This window comes from Doryrhamphus excisus, chromosome 13 (assembly GCF_030265055.1).
Source record: "Doryrhamphus excisus isolate RoL2022-K1 chromosome 13, RoL_Dexc_1.0, whole genome shotgun sequence".
Taxonomy (NCBI): Eukaryota; Metazoa; Chordata; class Actinopteri; order Syngnathiformes; family Syngnathidae; genus Doryrhamphus; species Doryrhamphus excisus.
The window spans coordinates 20,877,703-20,903,325 of NC_080478.1; the positions used below are offsets into that span (position 1 = coordinate 20,877,703).

A 25,623-nucleotide genomic window follows, 5' to 3' on the forward strand; every position below is an offset into this window, starting at 1 on the left:
CTGCATATTGTACAAATAAAACAAATTATTCATGAGGTATATTCATAAAAATAACGCTAATTCATGTCATGTGATATCACAGCTAAAAATGTCTGCATTCGTTCCGTGTTTGTCTTTAACCCTTCGATGCATAAGTGGGTCCAAAATGACCCGCTCAGGTTGTTTTGGAGCCACTTATGGAAGAGTGTAGGGTCCACTCACTCGTGCATCGAAGGGTTAAGCTTCACTGATGCATGACAGTAAGCGCCGCAAATAGCGGAGATCTACCGTATGTCAATCATCTGGATACCGTGTCTAGCATATGGAGTGAGGCTCCCCGCCTGGTAAAGTTAGCCGTCAATCATTAGCATTTGTGGCCAGAAGCTGCGGGTCTAAAGCTGCGGGTCTAAAGCTGCGGCTCTAAAGCTGCGGCTCTAAAGCTGCGGCTCTAAAGCTGCGGCTCTAAAGCTGCGGGTCCAAAGCTGCGGGTCCAAAGCTGCGGGTCCAAAGCTGCGGGTCCAAAGCTGCGGCTCTAAAGCTGCGGGTCCAAAGCTGCGGCTCTAAAGCTGCGGGTCTAAAGCTGCGGCTCTAAAGCTGCGGCTCTAAAGCTGCGGCTCTAAAGCTGCGGCTCTAAAGCTGCGGCTCTAAAGCTGCGGCTCTAAAGCTGCGGCTCTAAAGCTGCGGCTCTAAAGCTGCGGCTCTAAAGCTGCGGCTCTAAAGCTGCGGCTCTAAAGCTGCGGCTCTAAAGCTGCGGGTCTAAAGCTGCGGCTCTAAAGCTGCGGCTCTAAAGCTGCGGCTCTAAAGCTGCGGCTCTAAAGCTGCGGCTCTAAAGCTGCGGCTCTAAAGCTGCGGCTCTAAAGCTGCGGCTCTAAAGCTGCGGGTCCAAAGCTGCGGGTCCAAAGCTGCGGGTCCAAAGCTGCGGGTCCAAAGCTGCGGGTCCAAAGCTGCGGGTCCAAAGCTGCGGGTCCAAAGCTGCGGCTCTAAAGCTGCGGCTCTAAAGCTGCGGGCTCTAAAGCTGCGGGCTCTAAAGCTGCGGCTCTAAAGCTGCGGGCTCTAAAGCTGCGGCTCTAAAGCTGCGGCTCTAAAGCTGCGGCTCTAAAGCTGCGGCTCTAAAGCTGCGGCTCTAAAGCTGCGGGTCTAAAGCTGCGGGTCTAAAGCTGCGGGTCTAAAGCTGCGGGTCTAAAGCTGCGGGTCTAAAGCTGCGGCTCTAAAGCTGCGGCTCTAAAGCTGCGGGCTCTAAAGCTGCGGGCTCTAAAGCTGCGGGCTCTAAAGCTGCGGGCTCTAAAGCTGCGGGCTCTAAAGCTGCGGCTCTAAAGCTGCGGCTCTAAAGCGGCATCCCTGTTGTTGTCCAGCGAGAAGAAGAAGGAGAAGGAGCGCGAGGAGCTGTGGAAGAGGCTGGAGGACTTGGAGCTGAAGCGAGGCCTTAGGAGCGACGGGATCATCCCAACTTAACGAAGACCGCGCTGAACAACCTCCAATTCGCCCCGCCCCGCCCCCCACCACACTCCCCTACCCACCCACACCCCCTTGACCTTCCTGTCTGACCCCCAGCCCCCGCCCCCTTCACATCAGCCATGTCTGCCCAGAGCTCCAAGAAGAGATTCCCTACTAAAGTCCATCACGTGTGGATCCATCCGGAGCGCCCGCTGGTCTCTTAATTGTTTAGTTTTTTTTCTTATGTTTTTATTTCTCCTGTGTTTGTGCGACTTACTTTACAGTAGATTCATCACGTCTGTTTTCACACTTTCAACACTGTAAATAATTCTTTTTTCTTTGTTCCCTTAAACTGCTATTATTGCAAACGGACGGAAAAAAAACTAAACTACAATAAATAAAAGGAGGAAAAAAATAGAAAATGAGAAAATGACTTGTGTGGGCGGGGCTTTTAACAAACAAACATTTGGACGTGGAGCACAGCGTTAAAAGCCAGAAGATAGTTTGATTTTCACCGCACTCGTCTTCATCGCTGCAGTCCTGTCTGATTCTTTTCTTTCTGCTGTGGGACTTCTTCTGTTGGCTCCGCCCCCTCCGCCACAAACGGGAAGCGAATGCGACAAAAACACTCGAGTGCGTCTACGTGCGTGTTCGTACGCGTCCGACCTGCAGACGGCAGTTATGTCGCCTCCTAGTGGCGGCAAGTAGCCGTGCACCAGCAAGACTTAAGGATGCTAGCTGTTACGTTAGCAGAGAAGCTAAGTGCTGTCAACGCTAGTGGCCGACAATCCTACTTAAGACGACGTCGCTCGTATTGTACGTGTGCGTCTGTTGCTAAGCGACCAGACAAAACTTTATTCACACAATCCTCATCCGCGTGGTACCCGAGCGAGCAGCTACGGTTAGCATCTGATGAATAAATATCCGTGGAGGAACCACGCTGACCAAACCTTTCATTTGACCGTCTTGCTGCGAGCACTCATGTAGACGCAGTCCTTGCCTCCTCGAAGAGTGAAGGAGCGCTTCCCCCCTCCGGACCCCCTCCCCCTCCTCCGGACCCCCTCCCGGCCACGTGGTATCAGTCTGGCACTGATCCCGCCCCGCCCCGCCCCGCCCCCATAACAGGCCAATCAGACAAAAAGTGTGGAGAGGAGCGCCAAAGATGTTCCCGGTGATCTGCCTCGCCACCTCCTGGCCACCGGGGGGTGCTGTGTCGCCTTCACAGTATTAAGAGTGAGAAGAAAAGCAAGACGACCAGCCTGTACATTCATGAATGCAGTACACTGATAATCTTGTATCTTGTAGTCATTTAGCTTCTGTTTCTGTTTAGGAAAGCGTGGAGAGAGATATAAAGAGGTATTATGGAACAACGTCCTGCTATTTATGATCGTCTTTCCCACTTTTAGGCTTTTTCTTCTCCCTCTCCACTCTTTTAGCTCATTTGGGGATTTGGATGAACTTTCTTTTCACCATTGGATATATGTTTGTTTTTGTTTTTTTAGTTGGGGAGGGAGGGAAGGAAGGGGGCGGGGTTTAGGTGGGTGAAGTCAGGTAGGCGAGGCCGAGAGAGGTCAAAGGGTGTAGGGGTCGCGGGGAGGGGGGGGGGTTCCACTCCGATGGCGAGTTGACCACGACACTCCTCCCTTCCTCGAAGAAGTCATGTGTGCTTTAGAACGGGCCAGCTAGAACTCGATTGAAAACGTGAGAACAAAAGGGTTGGACAAAGACAAATGTTTAATTATTTAAAAAAAATAAAGAGATATTAAATTAAACCTGTTTTGTGATAAAGCCCAGATGATGAATTGATTCATTTGATGCGTGTGCGTGCATGTGGTGTTTAAGGACATATTGGACATTTCTACGCTGGAGTTTTAGGGTCACACTGGGAAAATAAAGTTGTAAATTTGAGAGAAAAACTTATATTATGAGAATAGTTGTACATTTACATAAATAGCCGTAATTTTCAGAGAATAAAGTTGTAGTATTATGAAAATAAGGTTGTATATTTACGAGAATCATCGTAAATTTAAGGAGAAGTTTTATAAGTCGTATATTTACATGGAAAAATATTTTACAACAAAGTCGTATATGTCAATCGTAAAAAATTTATGAGAATAAAGTTGTAATATCAGGAGTATTAAGTTGGGTATCTGCGAGAATCATTGTAAATTTGGTATAAAGATGTATATGAGAAAACGTGTATTGTGAAAATAGTCGTATATTCAAGAATAGGGTTAGGAATAAAGTTGTAATACATACAAGGCGTGCATTTACAAGAAAAAAAACTTGTATTACGCGAATAAAGTTGTATATTTATGAGGAAAAAAACTCCAAAAATATTATGAAAATAAAGTTTAAACTTGCAGGCAAGTTTTTATTTATAACGTGGCAGCAAAACAGAGCACTTGAAGACAAACAGATTGGCCTTTGGTTAACCCTTCTCACTACCACCTTCCTTACCCCTTTTTCATAGCTGTCTCTCGCAATGCCTGTAACAAAATCACTTTTTTTTGCGGAAATTCACGACTATTCTCAAAATATCAGATGATTATTGGTATATATATTCACTATCTCTCCTTTGGGCATGTCCCAACCATCTCAGTCTGGCCTGTAAAGTCCCTCTGATGGATTTGTTCCTGATCCTATCCATCCTGGTCACTCCCACCGTGAACCTGAGCATCCTCATCTCTACTACCTTCAGTTCTGCTTCCTGTCTTTTCCCCAGTGGCACCATCTCTAGTCCAAACAACGTGGCTGGTCTCACCACAGTTTTGTATACGTTTCCTTTCATTTTAGCTGAAACTCTTCTATCGCACATCACCACACTTCTCCACCCGTTCCATCTTACCTGAATATGCTCCTTTTCACAATCTCCATTGTTTCCATCATATATGTTTTTTTTCTTTTTAAACATACCCCCCCAGCTAATCCTAGAAAATAACATGTATTTTCTCACTAGTTATTTCATTGATCGTTCACAGAGTTGTCCTTCAGTTCTGTAGTAAATCTTTCTTCCACAGGGGGGCGCGCATGTCCAATGCTTGTGGAGTTGACGTCATGCAGAAATGCATCCTGGAACATGGAGGCGACTGATTTGTTTGTTTTTTTTTTCTTTTCTATCTTGGTCTTTTTTGTTATATCATGAATTCACCCAACATCCCACCGTCGAACTCCTGTGTCTTCGTGGGTGTGAGTCCCCCGCCTTTAATTGATGTCATTTAAATTCAGTTTGTGATGTTCCTTGCCCCCAAAGCCTTCATTCCAGTGTTGTGCTAATTAAGGCAACGTGTAGGTAGCGCTAATGTGCTACTAATGTTCTACTAATGTGCCACTAATGTGCTAAAGTGTTGTGTCTACTGTTTGCTCTCCCGAGCTTCATAAAATAGTAAGAATCCGCCTACTCCTTTCCATAAATAATGTCACTGGAGGAGCTGAGCCCACACGAATATACACAAGCGTAGCTGTGTATATTCTTATACACAAAATAGCTTATACACAATTCTTCCTGCTTAATTCCCATCATTTCAGCATTATTTATCATCTAATACGACTACAAAATGTATCCAAATGTATCCAGTTAGCAGACCTAACATGTACTTCCTGTTAGCAAGAACTTCGGCGTCTCGCGCCACTTAGCTATAGGTCCTAAAACATCACGTGACCATTCAAAATGGCGACTCACGTCAACATCCGTGTGGATTTAAAGTTAGTGAACTTTCACGCACTCTTATTTGACTTTATGTCCTGTTGAGAGTACATTTTTTACAAACACAACACAACAGTTTGGTGAATGAACACAAATAACATTTTTGACAGCCACACTGATTAATACTAATGCTAATTCCATGTAGTTTAAGTCATGGCCGCTAGGGGGAGCATTGTTACATTTTAGACCATCCATCATTTATCATGTTTGTGCAAACAACTACTAAAGTTGTCATCGTCCTAGTATTATTTATGCTTTCTGTCTGTGTTTACACTTTTAAAAGCAGACACTCACCTTCACGTGAAGAAGGCCCCCAGTCACGCATGCGCAGGTCCGTCCGCTCGGCGCGCCTCCTGTGCCCGCGCGGCTGTGCGCTCAGTGCGCGTCCGTCAGTCAGAGAGCTACCATGATCTTCACCAGAGGACTCTCTCACAGGAACACAGCACCCCAGCCACGGCAGCATGCCGGGCGGCAAGAGAGGCCTGGTGGCGCCGCAGAACACTTTTCTGGAGAACATCGTCAGGAGGTCCAGTGGTAAGATGGAACGATTCTGCTGCTCTTCTGCTCTTCTGCTCTTCTGTCTTTATGGGCTCTCCCGATTTCTGGCAAAAGTTGGTCGCATCCTCGCGATATGTTCATTCGTCCGAGCGAACTTTTGTCCATTTAGTTTAGTTATGGCTCAGCAGTTCATGACGCACAAAGCTCACTTTGGGGTTTTGGCGCATGGGCGGCCAGGTGTGCGCCATTAATATGGAACTGCGTGAAAAAAACATTTGATTTCCGTCATTTGGTATGCAGAGCTTCATTTGTTATTTTTTCACATCAAATGATGTCTATAAATATAACAGAAAAAGTCAATAATGCCCCAAATGTACATGTTTTAAAATGCAGTTGCTTGGAATGGGTGATCCCCAAATGTCCATGTACTCGGAATGGACAATAAAGTTGATTTGATTGTGACTGTGATTGTGACTGTGATTGTGATTGTGACTGTGATCGTGAGGGCGTTTGGACTGAAACAACACCATCAGCACATTTCACTTTGGACTTAATGGACTTGCTGCTGCTGCTGCTGCTGAGTCATGTTTCCCCATTTAACAGTCAATCCTTGTTCTTCTTTGGACTAAAAAAAAATCATCAGTCATAAACTGTTACTTTTGGGAGACCCCCCACGCCCCCACCACCCCACCCCCAAGGACATTCGGTAATGGATTGTGGCGGAGCGCCACGTTAAAACATGATTTCTATTTGTATACGTGATGTAATGCATGGACATGGTATGAATGGACATATGTGCTTTATTGGGGGTGCCCTGGGGGGGTGTGGGTCCTGTGTCACCAACATCAGCCATCACTTTAGTTGATGTCATATGACATCAGTCAGCTGACTTTGGAGAAGCCTTGGAAATTCATTACTTGAGTTGTTTAATATTACCATTTCTCTCATCAATTTAGGACTTTAGTCTTGAAATCTCTGATTATTTTAATACTCCTTATATTATTTTAATACTCCTTCACCTGGAACGTCTATGAAAGGGGGGGGACTTGTGTGACCTTTGGCCTCGGGCAAAGGTAATGTTACAACTTTTTTTTGTCGTAAATTTCCAACTTTTTTTTTTGTAAAATTTATCACTTTATCCTGGAAATTGAAGATTATTTTTCTCATTAATTAATGACTGTATTCTCGTAAATTTACAACTTTTTGAGTACACGTAAGACTTTTTTTTCTCATAAACACTCGATTTTATTTTTGGAAAATTTGCGACTTTATTTCTCATAAATGTAAGACTTTTTTGGCATAATTTACAACTTTATTCTTGTAAATGTACAACTTTTTTTCCCCCTCAAATTTAGGATTTTATATTGCAAATTTTATTACAACTTTTCTCTCAAACATATGACTTTTTTTCTCACAATTTACGACTTTATTCTGGCAAATTTAAGACTTTATTCTTGTAAATGTAAGACTTTTTTCTAATAATTTTACCAGTTTATTCTTGTAAATTGAAAATTGTTTTCTCATTAATTTATGACATTATTTCCGTAAATTTAATTTTTTTTCTTGTACACTTAAGACTTTTTTTCTTAAATTTATGATTTTATCATTGTAAATTTACAACTTTTCTCTCAAACATGACTTTTTTCTCACAAATTTATGACTTTATTCTTGTAAATTTAATATTTTTTTTCTCATGAAATGACAACTTTTTTCTCGTAAAATTTTACAACTTTATTCATGCAATTAATTCATGACTTTATTCTTTTAAATGTACTTTTTCCCCTCAAATTTAGGATTTTATTATTGTAAAATTTTCTACTTTTCTCTCAAGCATTTTTTCTCAATTTTGTCAAATTTACGACTTTATTCTTGTAAATATAAGACTTTTTTCTCATGAAATGACAACTTTATTTTCGTAAATTTGACAACTTTATTTTCCAAAATTCATGACTTTATTCTGGTAAATGTAAGGACTGTTTCCTCAGAAATTGACAACTGTATTCTGATCAATTTTTTTCTTGTAAATTTATGACTTTATTGTCAAATATCAGATTTCCCCCCCCAATGTGGTGAAAATACTGTGTCGTACTGGTGTGTTCAAGTACTGTAGGAATTCCTTTAATCCTTGTGTTGACCAGTGGACATGTCTTTGTTTGCATACTCCGTCTGTGTTGTACGTTGCAGTAGAATAAAAACACGCTTGGCTTGGCGGTGTGACCCGTCAGATACTTCCTGCTGTTGAGGTCATGGCGAGGTCATGGCGAGGCTGATGTCATGGCGGGGTCGATGTCGTGGCGTTGATGTGTACTTTCCACCTGCAGAGACGAGCTTCCTGCTGGGCAACGCCCAGATCGTGGAGTGGCCCGTCGTCTACAGCAATGACGGATTCTGCAAGCTGTCTGGATTCCACCGAGCTGATGTCATGCAGAAGAGCAGCACCTGCAGGTCAGCATTATTATTATTATTATTATTATTATAACATTTATTAGTATTAATAGCGGTTGTATTGTCACTATATTAGTAAACAACCCATTCCCATGACTATTGGTAGTAGTAGCAGCCAAGTTTTGTAGACGTTTGCTGAGCAGATGTTTGAAGTACGACTGCAACAGAGAGGAAATGCTCCCGCCCCTTACCTGTCAATCAAAGCATTGGACCAGAACGTTCTCTGCGGAAGCACGGGGGTTTTCCTTCATGACCAATCCCACGATGACATGGATCCATCTTACCGGAGTAGCCGAGGAGTGACTTCTCAGGTCACTTAGTTTGTTTCCTGACGTCGTCACTGATTGGTTAACGGGTGTGACATCATCAAGCTGTGACCTAAATATTCCCTCAAGATGTTCCCTTGGTTGTCATGGTGACCATGCTAGTGGAGTTGTAAGGAAGTGGCTAAATAGCACACAGAACCTTCACGGCGACAGGAAGTGATGTCATAGCGACGGGTTTTTCTGTGCTTTCTGCAGTTTTATGTACGGAGAACTGACGGACAAGAAGACCATCGACAAAGTGCGGCAGACCTTCGACAACTATGAGTCCAACTGCTTTGAGGTCCTCCTCTACAGGAAGAACCGTGAGTTGCGTTCATCTTCATCCTCATCTTCATCGCCGTTATTATCGCCGCGACCTGGATGCTAATAAACATGCTAAGCTAACATTCAGTGTGTTTCTACGCTGCCGACTACGGCAAAAAGCCATTATCAGGTCTTGTCATGACCCGGGTGCTGCACTCAAAATGTTGAGTGCACTTGATGGAATTCTTGTCAGTACACTTCAGCGAGTACACTGTGTACACTGGTATTTAGATCGGCCGATTTCACCGGCGAATGATCGGTATCGGCAGCATAAATCCCGATGGAGCATCCCCGGTCTGCACACGATGCAGCGACCGGGATGAAGCGGAGAAGGGAAGCTGGTGAATGTCATGTGACGTGCTGCTCCTTGTCGTGGCAGGAAGTCCGGTCTGGTTCTACATGCAAGTGGCTCCCATCAGGAACGAGAACGACAAGGTGGTCCTGTTCCTGTGCACCTTCAAGGACATCACTCTCTTCAAGCAGCCCATCGAGGATGAAACCACCAAAGGTCAGGAGGATTTAGGATTCAGAGCCTGGAATGACTCATCCGGGTCCGCTTTTCCCACCTTTAAATGTTCTTGGAATGTTCTCGTGTTCAACGATGGCAAAGCATCACACCAAGAGGTTGGAAGTGATCCCGAGTTTTTTGGAAACGCAGGCCTACGTATCCGGAAGTCCTCGGGAGCACTTTTGAGTTTGACCAATCACAGCCCAGTGGGTGTGGCATGAGGCGGGTTGGGGGCGGAGTAAATTAAACGCAGAAATAAGAGGTGTAGAATGTGGGTCCCCTTACCGCCCTGGATAGTCGCCATCTTGGCTGCGTCACAGAAGGGGCGGGACTAACTCGGGTGGTTGCAATTGACAAATGAAAAGGAGAGAAGAAAGAAAGGAAAGAATTCCTGTCGTCTTGTTGACTTCCAAGGCCGGACGCAGTCAGGAATTGTCGGTGGAGTCGTGACTGATGTGCCGTGTCAGCTTCCTGGCCCCCGGGGGAGGGAGTGGGGGCCCCCCTCCACACGGCCGGAACACCCCTGCCCTCTCGATTTACCTTACAGACATGCTAACACATGTTGATATGCGTGGCTGCGAGAGACCACGCCCCCTGGTGTCATGTGATGGGGTTGTCCATCGCATGTTGTCAGCTAGTGTCAGCTAGGGCTAACAATGCTAACAAACATGGATGCCAGAGTTGACCACCAGGGGGCGCAGTCATGTCCAGACGGCCGGCTGGGTTTTTAGGTGGCGTCTGCACTGGGGGGGGGGGAGGGGGGTGGGACCAAAGGGCGCCGCAGAGTTTGGCCGCTGAGGGCGTCGACAGCCGAGTTGGCTGCTGTCGTTCACCGCCGGCGCCGGCGTCTCCGGCCGCGCTGACGGCACGCCACGCCACGCCACATCACGTTAGCGTGAGGCGAGCGGCAGAGACATGGCGGCCTGGCAGGAAGGAAGGAACGCTGGGAATGTTCCATGGAGTTGATTTCATGTTGTTGGAGTTTTTGTGAGGAAAGTCAAGTCGTTACGGAAGACCACTTTGGCTACTTTGTTAGCTCGTGATCGTTTGTGTTCCATCATTACGTGGCGTGCGTTCATTAGCGTCATGTTGGTTCTTCATTGTTAGCTAGCGAGAGGAATTGTCCATCGGAGGGAAAACTGGGACCGCCGCAAAGGTTGAGTGAAAGTGCTGAAGTGGAAGAAGATGTTGGCATTTGCACTGATGGCCTGGTGTCGCTGAGTCTTTAAGTGGCAGTCATCTCCTCGCACCCCCCCCCCCCCACCCCCGACCCCCCTCCCTGAGTGTCATTGAAGGATGTCCGTTTTGGCTGCCGTTCCCTGCGTTCCAATGCCAAGTTGAATGTATAGAAGCTACACAAAGACAAAGTCATCTTCATTGTGAAGGCCTCCCTCGTTTAGCCCCCCCCCCCCGTACTGGGGGCGGCCATCATACAGCTGAAGTAAAGGCAGCTAGACCAGGAAGTATTATGGGTTGTTTTATGAGCATACAGTAGAAAGTAGAAGCCATGATATTTGACTAGTGGGCTGTAATGATGCCATCAGTCCACCGGGAGCGCTGTTGTTGTTGCCTGATGCCCCCTGGTGGCCAGTCCTCACTGGGAATATTTTGCTAGCGTTGGTTAGCACGTTGGCTACACTGGAGCTCTGGGTTCCAATCTCTGTGTGGAGTTTGCGTGTTCTCTCCATGGAATCCATGTCCATGGATTTTTTCCCGGGTATTCCGGTTCCTCTCACATTCCAAAAATATCCATGTTAGCTCAATTGGGAACTCTAAATTTCCCATGGGTATGAATTGGAGTGTGAATGGTTGTTTGTGCCCTGCCATGGGCTGGCCGGAAGTAGAGGGTGTACCCTGTCATCCGCCCAAAGTCAGCTGGGATAGGCTCCAGCCTACCCCGGCTAGCCTAATGAGGATTAAGCAGCATAGAAACGGGATAATTGGATGGATGGAGCACTGGAAGTGCGACCCGGGAGCCATTTTTTTCCTAAAAATCCAACATATTACATCTTACTAAAAACCAAAAGAGGAGAAAATATTGAAATGATGCTCATAACTTTCTTTAAATGTAACTCCATAGCACATTTTTCACCGCAGTTTGGACCCCGCCCCCTTGAAGCCTGCTGATTGGACGTTCATGTTGTGGTCTTTCCCGCAGGTTGGACCAAGTTCGCGCGTCTGACTCGAGCGCTGACCCAAAACCGTACGACGCTGCAGCAGCTGGCGCCCATCAGCAAGCATGAAGTCAGCCATAAGCAGTCCCGACTGGCCGAGGTGAGCATCTTTAAACCGCTCCTGATGAAAGATGCGGGTAACCATGGCGACGGCTACCTCGGCTTTATTCCCTTTCTTTGGTTATTAGTCCCTGGTCCAAAACACAATTGGACCATGCAAACATATTCAAAGGGAACAATATTTTTACTTCCCGTTGGGGAAAATATGCAGAAAAAGTGTCCTTAATGCTACTTTAATTGAGCTAACATGATAGCTAACATGATAGCTAACAACTGCTCCCAGCTAACAGCTGGTATCTCATACAGCTAATTGTAACGGCTAATTATCATTAGCTCATACAACTAATGGTAACTAATGGTAATGGCTAATTACCATTAGCTCATACAGCTAATGGTAACTAATGGTAATGGCTAATTACCATTAGCTCATACAGCTAATGGTTACTAATGCTAAAGGCTAATTACCATTAGCTCATACAACTAATGGTAACTAATGGTAACGGCTAATTACCATTAGCTCATACAACTAATGGTAACTAATGGTAATGGATAATTACCATTAGCTCATACAGCTAATGGTTACTAATGGTAACGGCTAATTACCATTAGCTCATACAGCTAATGGTTACTAATGCTAAAGGCTAATTACCATTAGCTCATACAGCTAATGGTAACTAATGGTAATGGCTAATTACCATTAGCTCATACAGCTAATGGTTACTAATGGTAACGGCTAATTACCATTAGCTCATACAGCTAATGGTTACTAATGCTAAAGGCTAATTACCATTAGCTCATACAAGTAATGGTAACTAATGCTAAAGGCTAATTACCATTAGCTCATACAACTAATGGTAACTAATGGTAACGGCTAATTACCATTAGCTCATACAGCTAATGGTAACTAATGGTAACGGCTAATTACCATTAGCTCGTCCAACTATATTTCAACATAAGTGAAAGTCATTCATTCATTTTCTGCTGCTTAAACTCACGAGGATGCTGGAGCCTATCCCAGTTATCTTAGGGCGAGAGGCGGGGTCCACCCTGGACTGGTGGCCAGCCAATCCCAGGGCACATATAGACAAACAACCATTCACACTCACATTCATACCTATGGACAATTTGGAGTGGCTAATTAACCTAGCATTTTGCTAGTTTTTGGAATGTTGGAATGAGAACATGCAAACTCCACACAGAGATGGCCAAGGGTGGAATTGAACGCTGGTCTCCTAGCTGTGAGGTCTACGCGCTAACCACTCGACCACCGTGCAGCCCAAGTGAAAATCAATGATATTTCATTTTTTCATGTGGTATAATAGCAGGCACACGCTTTTAGAATATTTTCGAGTATTTTATTGAGGAGCAGAGTGCCATGCCTTCTGGTAATGGAGTCCAACGCCAGCGGTGTCTACGTGTAGCCAAACGACGCCATAACGGCGGTGGTTAGCGCCATCGCCGTGCGTTCATATTGGCCCAGCTTCTCTGCTCTTTTCATTATTTCTGCACAACTAAATCCTCCTATGAAACATTAAGGACTACAGTCCCACCGCTTTACCCCCCCCCCCCCGCCCCCCCGCCCCCCACCCCCCCCACACACACACACGCTTGTGTGGATGCACGCCAGCAGCTTCTGCTGAGTGTCATCAATGTTTGATGCGCCTGTTGGAGGCCAAGGCACAAAGCACCCAGACCGTCTAAAAGGTGGAAAAACCCAGGAAGAGAAGGATGGAGATGTGTGCTTCAGTCAGGACCACGTGCACCTTCTCAGGAGGACGTGTCACCTCCTAGGGAAGGACTCTCACCTAAGGAAGGACACAGAAACGAGAGTCCTTCCCATGTCTCATTGTTCTACGCTTGACGATTAAAGTGAACATGATATCAATAATGAACAAGTGAAGATGACTCAGGTCCACTTGAGTCCAAAGACCAGCTGCTCCACCATCTTGACGCCTAATGACCTCATTAACATGTCAGTTGCAGAAGGATGCAAACGGGGAGGGAAGGAGGACTCGTGAAGGATGGATCATCTCTGCATGACTTTGTCTAAAGATCTGGAAACCCTTTTCCATGAGATTCCACGATCCAAATGTCTTCCAGGTCCTGCAGCTCAACTCGGACATCCTCCCTCAGTACAAGCAGGAAGCCCCCAAGACCCCGCCGCACATCATCCTCCACTACTGCACCTTCAAGACCACGTGGGACTGGGTGATCCTCATCCTCACCTTCTACACGGCCATCATGGTGCCCTACAACGTGTCCTTCAAGACCAAGCAGAACAACATCGTGTGGCTGGTGCTGGACAGCGTGGTGGACGTCATCTTCCTGGTGGACATCGTCCTCAACTTCCACACCACCTTCGTGGGACCCGGCGGAGAGGTCATCTCCGACCCCAAGCTGATCCGCATGAACTACCTGAAGACCTGGTTTGTCATCGACCTGCTGTCCTGCCTGCCCTATGACATCATCAACGCCTTCGAGAACGTGGATGAGGTACGTCTGCATGTCCACAAGTCCATGAACTTACCATATCCAGGTTTGTGCTTTTGGAAGTGAGGTTGGGATGACTCCAAACGCTCGGGTTCAAAAGGCGTGGTCAAAAAGCCCCTTTGTGATGTCACAGAGGGGCGGACGTCCTTATATGGTTCATAGTTAGATGTCACCAATCACAGCGGAGTGGGCATGCCTGAAGGCGGGCCCTTGGTGGAATAATGGATAACAGCGTTTTGGCGGGAAGCACAAATCAAAGGAAATCCCAAGGAACCAAGGATACCAAGGAACTAATGAGTAGTTACCAAGGAACTAATGGTAGTTACCAAGGAACTAATGGTAGTTACCAAGGAACTAATGAGTAGTTACCAAGGAACTAATGAAGAACTAATGAGTAGTTACCAAGGAACTAATGAGTAGTTACCAAGGAACTAATGGGTAGTTACCAAGGAACTAATGGGTAGTTACCAAGGAACTAATGAGTAGTTACCAAGGAACTAATGGTAGTTACCAAGGAACTAATGAGTAGTTATCAAGGAACTAATGAAGAACTAATGAGTAGTTACCAAGGAACTAATGAGTAGTTATCAAGGAACTAATGAAGAACTAATGAGTAGTTACCAAGGAACTAATGAAGAACTAATGAAGAACTAATGAGTAGATACCAAGGAACTAATGAAGAACTAATGAGTAGTTACCAAGGAACTAATGAAGAACTAATGAGTAGTTACCAAGGAGCTAATGAGTAGTTACCAATGAACTAATGAAGAACTAATGAGTAGTTACCAAGGAGCTAATGAGTCGTTACCAAGGAACTAATGAAGAACTAATGAGTAGTTACCAAGGAGCTAATGAGTAGTTACCAAGGAACTAATGAAGAACTAATCAGTAGTTACCAAGGAGCTAATGAGTAGTTACCTAGGAACTAATGAGTAGTTACCAAGGAACTAATGAAGAACTAAAGAGTAGTTACCAAGGAACTAATGAGTAGTTACCATGGAACTAATGAAGAACTAATGAGTAGTTACCAAGGAACTAATGAAGAACTAATGAGTAGTTACCAAGGAACTAATGAAGAACTAATGAGTAGTTACCAAGGAACTAATGAAGAACTAATGAGTAGTTACCAAGGAACTAATGAAGAACTAATGAGTAGTTACCTAGGAACTAATGAAGAACTAATGAGTAGTTACCTAGGAACTAATGAAGAACTAATGAGTAGTTACCAAGGAACTAATGAAGAACTAATGAGTAGTTACCTAGGAACTAATGAAGAACTAATGAGTAGTTACCAAGGAACTAATGAAGAACTAATGAGTAGTTACCAAGGAACTAATGAAGAACTAATGAGTAGTTACCAAGGAACTAATGAAGAACTAATGAGTAGTTACCAAGGAGCTAATGAAGAACTAATGAGTAGTTACCAAGGAACTAATGAAGAACTAATGAGTAGTTACCAAGGAACTAATGAAGAACTAATGAGTAGTTACCAAGGAACTAATGAAGAACTAATGAGTAGTTACCAAGGAACTAATGAAGAACTAATGAGTAGTTACCAATGAACTAATGAAGAACTAATGAGTAGTTACCAAGGAACTAATGAGTAGTTACCAAGGAACTAATGAGTAGTTACCAAGGAACTAATGAGTAGTTACCAAGGAACTAATGAGTAGTTACAGAGGAACTAATGAAGAACTAATGAGTAGTTACCAATGAACTAATGAGTAGTTACCAAGGAACTAATGAGTAGTTACCAAGGAACTAATGAAGAACTAATGAGTAGTTACCAATGAACTAATGAAGAACTAATGAGTAGTTACCAAGGAACTAATGAGTAGTTACCAAGGAACTAATGAGTAGTTACAGAGGAACTAATGAAGAACTAATGAGTAGTTACCAATGAACTAATGAGTAGTTACCAAGGAACTAATGAGTAGTTACCAAGGAACTAATGAAGAACTAATGAGTAGTTACCAAGGAACTAATGAAGAACTAATGAGTAGTTACCAAGGAATTAATGAAGAACTAATGAGTAGTTACCAAGGAACTAATGAGTAGTTACAGAGGAACTAATGAAGAACTAATGAGTAGTTACCAATGAACTAATGAGTAGTTACCAAGGAACTAATGAGTAGTTACCAAGGAACTAATGAGTAGTTACCAAGGAACTAATGAAGAACTAATGAGTAGTTACCAAGGAACTAATGAAGAACTAATGAGTAGTTACCAAGGAACTAATGAAGAACTAATGAGTAGTTACCAAGGAACTAATGAAGAACTAATGAGTAGTTACCAAGGAACTAATGAAGAACTAATGAGTAGTTACCAAGGAACTAATGAAGAACTAATGAGTAGTTACCAATGAACTAATGAAGAACTAATGAGTAGTTACCAAGGAACTAATGAGTAGTTACCAAGGAACTAATGAGTAGTTACCAAGGAACTAATGAGTAGTTACAGAGGAACTAATGAGTAGTTACAGAGGAACTAATGAAGAACTAATGAGTAGTTACCAATGAACTAATGAGTAGTTACCAAGGAACTAATGAGTAGTTACCAAGGAACTAATGAAGAACTAATGAGTAGTTACCAATGAACTAATGAAGAACTAATGAGTAGTTACCAAGGAACTAATGAGTAGTTACCAAGGAACTAATGAGTAGTTACAGAGGAACTAATGAAGAACTAATGAGTAGTTAACAATGAACTAATGAGTAGTTACCAAGGAACTAATGAGTAGTTACCAAGGAACTAATGAGTAGTTACCAAGGAACTAATGAAGAACTAATGAGTAGTTACCAAGGAACTAATGAAGAACTAATGAGTAGTTACCAAGGAATTAATGAAGAACTAATGAGTAGTTACCAAGGAACTAATGAGTAGTTACCAAGGAACTAATGAGTAGTTACCAATGAACTAATGAGTAGTTACCAAGGAACTAATGAGTAGTTACCAAGGAACTAATGAAGAACTAATGAGTAGTTACCAAGGAACTAATGAAGAACTAATGAGTAGTTACCAAGGAGCTAATGAGTAGTTACCAAGGAACTAATGAAGAACTAATGAGTAGTTACCAAGGAACTAATGAGTAGTTACCAAGGAACTAATGAAGAACTAATGAGTAGTTACCAAGGAGCTAATGAAGAACTAATGAGTAGTTACCAAGGAACTAATGAGTAGTTACCAAGGAGCTAATGAGTAGTTACCAAGGAGCTAATGAGTAGTTACCAAGGAACTAATGAAGAACTAATGAGTAGTTACCAAGGAACTAATGAAGAACTAATGAGTAGTTACCAAGGAGCTAATGAGTAGTTACCAAGGAACTAATGAAGAACTAATGAGTAGTTACCAAGGAGCTAATGAGTAGTTACCAAGGAACTAATGAAGAACTAATGAGTAGTTACCAAGGAACTAATGAAGAACTAATGAGTAGTTACCAAGGAGCTAATGAAGAACTAATGAGTAGTTACCAAGGAGCTAATGAGTAGTTACCAAGGCGCTAATGAAGAACTAATGAGTAGTTACCAATGAGGCCATCATTTTTCCCATTTTGTTCCCGTCATGGAAGCAAGATGGGAACAAACGTGAGTTCCGTAGCAGAGCGTGATGATGGCGTACCTTCCACCGTGATCCATTTTCTAAACCAGAAGAGACAAAAAGTTTGTCTGAAGTTGTCATGTTGACTGTTGTTGCTATGGTTACCTTACTTTGAGTCCAGAGAGCGGTGCTGTGTTTTCCTACGCTTTGTGCTGCAATTGAAGGCGTTGCCTCCCTCCCTTTTCTCCCGGGGGAAGAACCAGGAACGGCGGAGGATGAATTGATGAAAGCGTTCCAAGAAGACACAAAGCTCGTCCACGCCGTCCTCTCTCACTGATGCACGGCCATGCTACATGTTAGCATGTTAGCTAGTTAGTTAGCTTGGCAGGTGTGGAGAACTTGGTCACCTCGCTGATATGATGGAGGAGGATGGAGGATGTGGAGGTGAAGAAGAGAACAATGCTAAACTGGTCTGCTGTATTTTTAGCCTTTTTAGCTTTTTGCCATATTAGCATTTAGTGTGTGTGTGTGTGTGTGTGTGTGTGTGTGTGTACATGCAGAGAAACACATCTTGACCAGGAGGAGGTGTGATGCTTACTTGATTTAGAAATAGTCTTAGTCTTTTTGTTGTTTTTTTACACCGTGCATAGCAACCTACACACTACGTGCACATCTTGCCAGCAAAGTGCACACCACTCTCCACTGAGGTGCTTGGCTGGAAAACAATGCCAAGGTGATGTAACGTTCCCACCAGGAGTTGGCCAACGCTCCCTCAGGCTGTGTGTGTGTGTGTGTGTGCGCGTCTCCCACCAGCCCCCCCACACGGGGACCGGGGCTCCAACGGGAGCTCCTATTGTTCTCGCTGAGGCTGCTTGCTGTGTGGATGCTCTAATAGCCCAGACCGAGTGCTGTACCAGCCTGACCCGTGAGGACCCATCCTGACCCATCACCATGTCACTAATTGGGACCAGGTCCTGCTGGAATGATGGAGGCTTGAAAACGCCGCCATTTCTCCATTTCCTGGACCGTTTTCATCCCGCAGAGTGTTTTTTATTGGCCCTAGGCAGGTTATAAAAGTCAAATAATTGTTTATTAATGATAATAATAATATATTATTTTACTACTTAGCTTTGTCAGCTGTAACACAACATGTGGATGTTTTGTTACTGTACCTCATTTTATTTTAGTAATCCAAAAATGTACAAAAACCTGTGAATCCTTTCCAGACACCCAAAAATATGAACAAAAAAATACATTTTATTGACAATAATTGTCATTTTACATGCAGAAAACAAAGTCAAATAACTACAAATGACAAAATGGACGAACATTTAACATCATGTTTACGTTCAGTGAAGATGTTCCTGCTACCTTCAGACTCTGACATCACTTCCTTGTTGTGTTCTCGCTATATTTAGCACATTGCATTCCAAAAACATGCTAGGTTCATTATTCATTCATTCATTTTCTACCGCTTTTCCTCACGAGGGTCACGGGGGGGGGGGGTGCTGGAGCCTATCCCAGCTGTCTTCAGGCGTAAGGCAGGGTACACCCTGGACTGGTTGCCAGCCAATCCCAGGGCACATATAGACAAACAACCATTCACACTCACATTCATACCTATGGACAATTTGGAGTGGCTAATTAACCTAGCATGTTTTTGGAATGTGGGAGGAAACCGGAGTACCCGGAGAAAACCCGCGCATGCACGGGGAGAACATGCAAACTCCACACAGAGATGCCCGAGGGTGGAATTGAACCCTGGTCTCCTAGCTGTGAGGTCTGTGCGCTAACCCGTAGATCACCGTGCCGCCCGCTAGGTTAATTAGCCACTCCAAATTGTCCATAGGTATGAATGTGAGTGTGAATGGTTGTTTGTCTATATGTGCCCTGGGATTGGCTGGCCACCAGTCCAGGGTGGACCCCGCCTCTCACCCATAGTCAGCTGGGGTAGGCTCCAGCACCCCCGTGACCCTGGTGAGGATAATCGGTAGAAAATGAATGAATGACATCCGACTTGGAAGTCATGTTGCCAGTTTGCATCTGGCGGGCTGGATTCAAACACTTGGTGGGCCGCAGGTGGCCCCCGGGCTGTAGTTTGCCCATCCCTGGTGTAGTGTGACTTTTAAGGAAGTGAGGTTTAAAACATCCAATTCAAAACCCAAAATGAGTCTCCGGAGTCACCATTGGTACGAGTCTGGAGTTGGTTACGCGGAGAGATGATAAAAACATAACATTGTTTGGCTAGCAGGAATTAATGAACAAATATGCTCGTTAGCAACCAAAACACACAACAGCGTCATTGAACCTTACCTTTAAGAAGAGGAGCAAGTTAGTCCATATGTATGTATGTGTAATATATACAATATATACAATATATACAATATATACAAGCATCACAACCAGTGGATGAGGTGTGTGTGTGTGTGTGTGTGTGTGTGTGTGCGTGTGTGTGTGTGTGTGTGTGTGTGTGTGTTGAAGCGTGAAGTAGCACAGAGGCGCCAAAATGCGATGCGGCCCTTTAAGACTTTCATGTGGGTCCATGGAGTCACGTCGATACCAGCGAGGTGTTCTTGAATCGGATCAATTAGCGCTCGCTGAGGAGGAAGAGGATGCGCTCTTCCTCTTTTTAATGGCATGACATCCATCTTTCGAATGCCCCCCCCCCATGGTGACGGCTGTGTTGACTAAATGTTTAGCTCGCGTGTCGTCTCCTGCTGTTGTGCTAATCTAAATGCCTAAATGGGTTTCTCGGAGCGTGAGCCCGCCTCGGGGTTCTGGCTGCCGTTTCTTGCTTCTCCTCCTGCGAGTGTGTTGTATTTCCGTCCAAGCGACTTCCTGCCTCCTCGTGGACCTTTTCAGGCCCTTGCTGACAAAAGAGGCTGTTTGTGCGACCTTTCGTGCACGCTGACGTGAAAAATCTCATGTTGACGCTCCGGGCTGGTGGAAGCGCTCTCAGAGGCTCGTGTTGTGACATCTTTGGGACGTCTTGAAAAAGCCCAATGCTGACGTGGAAAGGGTCCAAGGTTTGGGTCACTGTGGCTCCTCTCACTGGAACTTGCAGTCTTACTGTACATGGGTCACTACTGGGATGTACTGTAATTAGGGACGCCCACACTCATTCATATAATTCATTTTGTTAATATTTGGGAGCTAATGAAGGAATGGGCGGCACGGCGGTCTAGGGGTTAGCGCACAGACCTCACAGCTAGGAGACCAGGGTTCAATCCCACCCTTGGGCATCTCTGTGTGGAGTTTGCATGTTCTCCCCGTGCATGCGTGGGTTTTCTCCGGGTACTCCGGTTTCCTCCCACATTCCAAAAACATGCTAGGTTAATTAGCCACTCCAAATTGTCCATAGGTATGAATGTGAGTGTGAATGGTTGTTTGTCTATATGTGCCCTGGGATTGGCTGGCGACCAGTCTAGGGTGTACCCGCCTTACGCCCGAAGACAGCTGGGATAGGCTCCAGCACCCCCCGCGACCCTCGTGAGGAAAAGCGGTAGAAAATGAATGAATGAAGGAATGCACATCCTCACGTCTCCGATGCCAATCATTGTTTATTGATTAGATCTCTGACCCCCCCCCCCCCCCCCCCCCAGGGCATCAGCAGCCTGTTCAGCTCTCTAAAGGTGGTCCGCCTATTACGTCTGGGCCGGGTGGCAAGGAAACTGGACCACTACCTGGAGTATGGAGCTGCTGTTCTGGTTCTGCTGGTCTGCGTCTTTGGACTGGTGGCGCACTGGCTAGCCTGCATCTGGTAAACGTTGACGTGTCCGAGTGTCTTCATGAGACCATTCCTTCATGGTTCCCTGGTTCTGCCGAGCAGGTACAGCATCGGAGACTACGAGGTGATTGACGAGGCCACCAACACCATCAAGATGGACAGCTGGCTGTACCAGCTGGCCATCAGCATCGGCTCGCCCTACCGCTACAACGCCAGCGGTTCTGGCCAATGGGAGGGAGGCCCCGGCAAGGACTCTTTGTACATCACGTCGCTCTACTTCACCATGACCAGCTTGACCACCATCGGCTTTGGCAACATCGCTCCCACCACGGACGGGGAGAAGATCTTCTCGGTGGCCATGATGATGGTGGGATGTAAGTACCGAGCGTTGTGTTGACATTTGGAACTGGAACCGTTTGGTGGCGTGCACTTGGCAGCAGGTGGTCCTTTTATGGGGATTAATTGTAATTCATTAGTTAAAAACTGTGATTAATCTGATTAAATCCCTTGACAGCCGAGTAAAAAGTTCTGTTATCCTTCCTAAGTATAGCTGCAGACACCCGATTAATCCTGATTAATTAGTTAAAAACTGCGATTAATCTGATTAAATCCCTTCACAGCCCTAGTAAAAAGTTCTGTTATCCTTACTAAGTGTAGCTGCAGGCACATGATTAATCGTGATTAATTAGTTTAAAAAACGGCGATTAATCTGATTAAATCCCTTGACAGCCCTAGTAAAAAGTTCTGCTATCCTTACTAAGTGTAGCTGCAGGCACATGATTAATCGTGATTAATTAGTTTAAAACCGCAATTAATCTGATTAAATCCCTTGACAGCCCTAGTAAAAAGTTCTGTTATCCTTACTAAGTGTAGCTGCAGGCACACGAGTAATTGTGATTAATTAGTTAAAACTGTGATTAATCTGATCAAATTACTTGACAGCCCAAGTAAAAAGTTAACTAATAAGCTCTGTTATCTTTACTAAGTGTGGCTGCAGGCACACGATTAATCGTGATTAATTAGTTTAAAAACTGTGATTAATCTGACTAAATCACTTGACAGCCCTAGTAAAAATGAACTAATAAGCTCTGTTATCCTTGCTAAGTGTAGCTGCAGACACATGTTTAATTGTGATTAATTAGTCAAAAACTGTGATTAATCTGATTAAATGACTTGACAGCCCTAGTAAAACGTTGTGTTATCCTCACTAAGTGTAGCTGCAGGCGCATGGCGTATGTTCCCGCCCCCACTGCAGGCGGCGTGCCGTAAATGGGTCTCCAGCCATTTGTGTTTACAGAATAAAACTTCTGGGAGCGCTTCCTCACCTCCAAAACCTCTTAAACACGGAGCGCCTGTGATGAAATAAATATGATGAGATGCGCGGTGTGCCTAATGAATGGATCAGTGCATATGATATCATCAGTACATGGAAGTATGTTCTGCGGTGTTAGGCACCAATTAGCATAAAAGCTTCCAAGTCAGTCTGCATTACTTAATGAATTGCATTTAAGAGCATGGCTAAGAGTTGGCTATATTTAAATGTTTAAGTCCGCCCCGCTTGAAGCATGGCCTATGTTTCATCTCCACGAGCCCCCCAATGAATACTCTCATCATCACCTCTGGCAATGTTTACATTCAAGCCCAACACAGATTGGGAACCACAGCGGAACCACAGCGGAACCGCCGGTACCGCCCGCTAAGAGCCTCTAAAAGATTCATCACGGAGCCCAGCAGTGACTTGATGCGAGCTGACGCTGCTCTGTTCGCCGTCTCTACCAGGCCGTGCGGGGGCCAACCTTGGCGGCCCCCCCTTGGAACGCCCCTGGACCTGCACGCTGCCGCTCAGGTGGCATGGAAATGACCAACGGAGAAGAATCCAGGAGTTCCACTCATGTGAAAAGCAGCATTCAAACGGTCCAAAATAGTCGGCACCGTACGGGAAGCACATTGATCGCAGAGGCCTGCCAGTGTTGCGTAACTCAGGCTTTTATTCCGGGAATCTGGTCTTTTCTTGGAATGTCACCTCCTTCGTTTTTAGCACATTCATCCCAAACATCAACGTTTATTCACAGGAATATCGAGCTTCCTTGGCTTGATGGATGTGGTGATTGGGATCCAAAAAGGGGGGGTGGGGGGTTGCATCGGCATACAGGTGACATGCTTCCACTGCCTGCCGATTGGCTAGTGAGCGTCATGTGACCATGATCATGGTGCTAGCGCTCGATCCCACAAAAAAGAGTTCCCATCCCTGGAATTTTGAGATTGAGTGGACGCACCCGGCAAATGGAGACGAGCATCAGGAGATATGCTATCTGGGAATTATGGCTTGACCTCCAGGATGCAGGGATGCAACGCAATCCGAGTCTGAAGCCCCCGCAAAGGGCGGTTGGGTGGGCAGGAAGGAGAGGGTCTGCTTGAGGAAAATGAACGCAGGAGACGGGAAGGAGGGGTGAAGAGGATGGAAGAAGGAAGCCGGGCAGGGTAACCCCCCCCCCCCCCCAACACCCCCTGACACCCCCACTGGCATCTCAGCTGATTTAGCCTTATTGCTGTGGAGTGAGAGAAACTCCCACTTAGGAACAATTGATTGGCCAGGCATCCATGGAAGGTTGCGTGTGTGTGTGTGTGTGTGTGTGTGTGCGTGTGTGTGTGTGTGTGTGTGTGCGCACGTGTGTGTGTGCGCGCATGCCTGCGTGGCTTCTCGCCCGGACGGCGAGACGATTACCACTCTAATCCATTTTTGTTTCTTTATCCCCTCAGTCCCATTCTCTCTCTTTCCCACTCGACATCCGCTCGTTATCCTGGCCTCTCGGAACGCTGCGGCTTGGAGCTAATTTGAGCCCACCATCACGCTGGATTGAGTGGAACAGAAAGCCCAGATGATCAAAGCCGTGACGTCACCGCTTCCTTGATTTGGCGGCGAATGCTTTGGCGGCATCAGGATGGAGGAATGTTTCTTGCTTCTGTATTCTAACCCTAATGCAGGGATGGGCAAGCTGTGGCCTGCGGGCCACGCATTTCCAAATTCAATATTGTTCATAATTCATTTTGTTGTTGCAGCAGCTGGACTACCCAGCATACCTTGCGGGTATGTGGAAATAACAGTTTTATGTTACACGATTAGCACAGAGTGGCTGGTTTATGTGATGCGTTCACTTGCTGTGGGAGTGCTGAGTTTTCCTTTCGTTGCACCGTGAGCAAGTATGTGATTGTGTTTGATGACGCCAAATGCCTCCGCCACATTTTGTGGCCTGTCAGTGGAAAAAGTTTGGCCACCCCTGCCCCCACATTTCCTCCTTTCCTTCCCTTAACCACGAACTCCGAATCCTTAAAGGGGAAGTGCACTTTTTTGGGAATTTTGCTCATCATTCTCAATCCTTATGTGTAATATGAACACATTTTTTTCACATATTTTTCGCTACAAAGACTCAACAAAATGTTTGCTGTCAGCCTTTCCTACCTGAGGACTGGAGCCCACGTCTCGTGCTGGAAGATACAGCCATCCCACTGAGAGCGGCCATTGTTAGTGTTGTTGTTGTATCGATGCTGCCTTTACTGACACAAGTCAAATCAATGAGCGAGGAGATTATTCCGCTAATGTTTTAAATCCTGAAAGTACGTCAAGGTACTTTAAATCGGCATCAAAAAACGCTGCCTCACGTGGGGGCGGGGGGGGGGGGGGGGCCTACCCGTCCAGGTGCCATACGTGATGAAGTTGCGGTGATTGGATGTCGTTATGCACAAAAGTGCGCCAATCTGTGTGATCGGCGCCTGGCAAATTCCCGAAGGGACTGACGTTACGTGACATCGATGGGAATGTCGCACGCCGCGCACTCGCCGCTTGACATGTCGTTAGTGGAGTTCCGGTGCTGACTCGGAGGTCTTTGTGCTCCTCGCCGGTTCTCACAACTTTTCTGAGCGCGTTTGCAGTTTTTTTTCCTCTTGACTTTCTGCTTTCCATTCTCCATGCTCCCTTTTCTTCCCTACTGGGATCCGCACGCTCGTGTTGTTGGACTCTCAGCACATCTGTTGGCTTTAAGTCTGGACTTCCAAACACCTCAGTGACTTCCCAGGCTCAGTGCAGGGATTTGTGGGCCGGGATGCACTCTTCATTTTCATATATTTGAAATTCACTTTCATTCCTTCTTTTGACCAAGTGCTGTGATTTTGGAATGTTGTCTGTTGCTCCCGCCACATAAACGGGAATTGCATCCATCCCAGCATATCCTGCTAGGTGGTCTTATGGAGATGCTTTTTCTTTCCGTGGTTTCGTGTTGTGACAGTCTAAAGCAGTGATTCCCACCTGGTGGGCCGTGGTGGTACTGCAGGTGGGCCATGAGAGGTCATTCAAAATATGATTCATTTTTGCAAATATTATTTAAAAAATATTATTAAATTAATTGTATATTAATATTATATTATATTATATTGTATAT

The 25,623-nt window shown here is 45.2% G+C and overlaps 2 protein-coding genes across 3 annotated transcripts in view; both read left to right on the plus strand.

Annotated features, from left to right (window-relative positions):
* Window positions 1-2,477, plus strand: part of LOC131140070 (serine/threonine-protein phosphatase 2A 56 kDa regulatory subunit epsilon isoform) — a 30,205-nt gene extending 27,728 nt beyond the window's left edge. Inside the window, exon 14 of one of the 2 annotated variants that reach the window (XM_058090159.1) lies at window positions 1,332-2,477. In XM_058090159.1, the coding sequence (XP_057946142.1) occupies window positions 1,332-1,431 (100 nt within the window). In that variant the 3' untranslated portion in view covers window positions 1,432-2,477. The remainder of the gene's footprint in view (window positions 1-1,331) is intronic. The other variant, XM_058090158.1, reaches the window with a different exon arrangement.
* Window positions 2,478-3,391: 914 nt separating this feature from the next.
* Window positions 3,392-25,623, plus strand: part of LOC131140068 (potassium voltage-gated channel subfamily H member 5-like) — a 53,874-nt gene continuing 31,642 nt past the window's right edge. Inside the window, exons 1-9 of the mRNA XM_058090157.1 lie at window positions 3,392-4,602; window positions 5,406-5,653; window positions 7,939-8,062; window positions 8,584-8,690; window positions 9,071-9,199; window positions 11,358-11,473; window positions 13,534-13,926; window positions 21,063-21,220; window positions 21,290-21,561. Coding sequence (XP_057946140.1) covers window positions 5,581-5,653; window positions 7,939-8,062; window positions 8,584-8,690; window positions 9,071-9,199; window positions 11,358-11,473; window positions 13,534-13,926; window positions 21,063-21,220; window positions 21,290-21,561 — 1,372 coding nt within the window. The 5' untranslated portion in view covers window positions 3,392-4,602; window positions 5,406-5,580. The remainder of the gene's footprint in view (window positions 4,603-5,405; window positions 5,654-7,938; window positions 8,063-8,583; window positions 8,691-9,070; window positions 9,200-11,357; window positions 11,474-13,533; window positions 13,927-21,062; window positions 21,221-21,289; window positions 21,562-25,623) is intronic.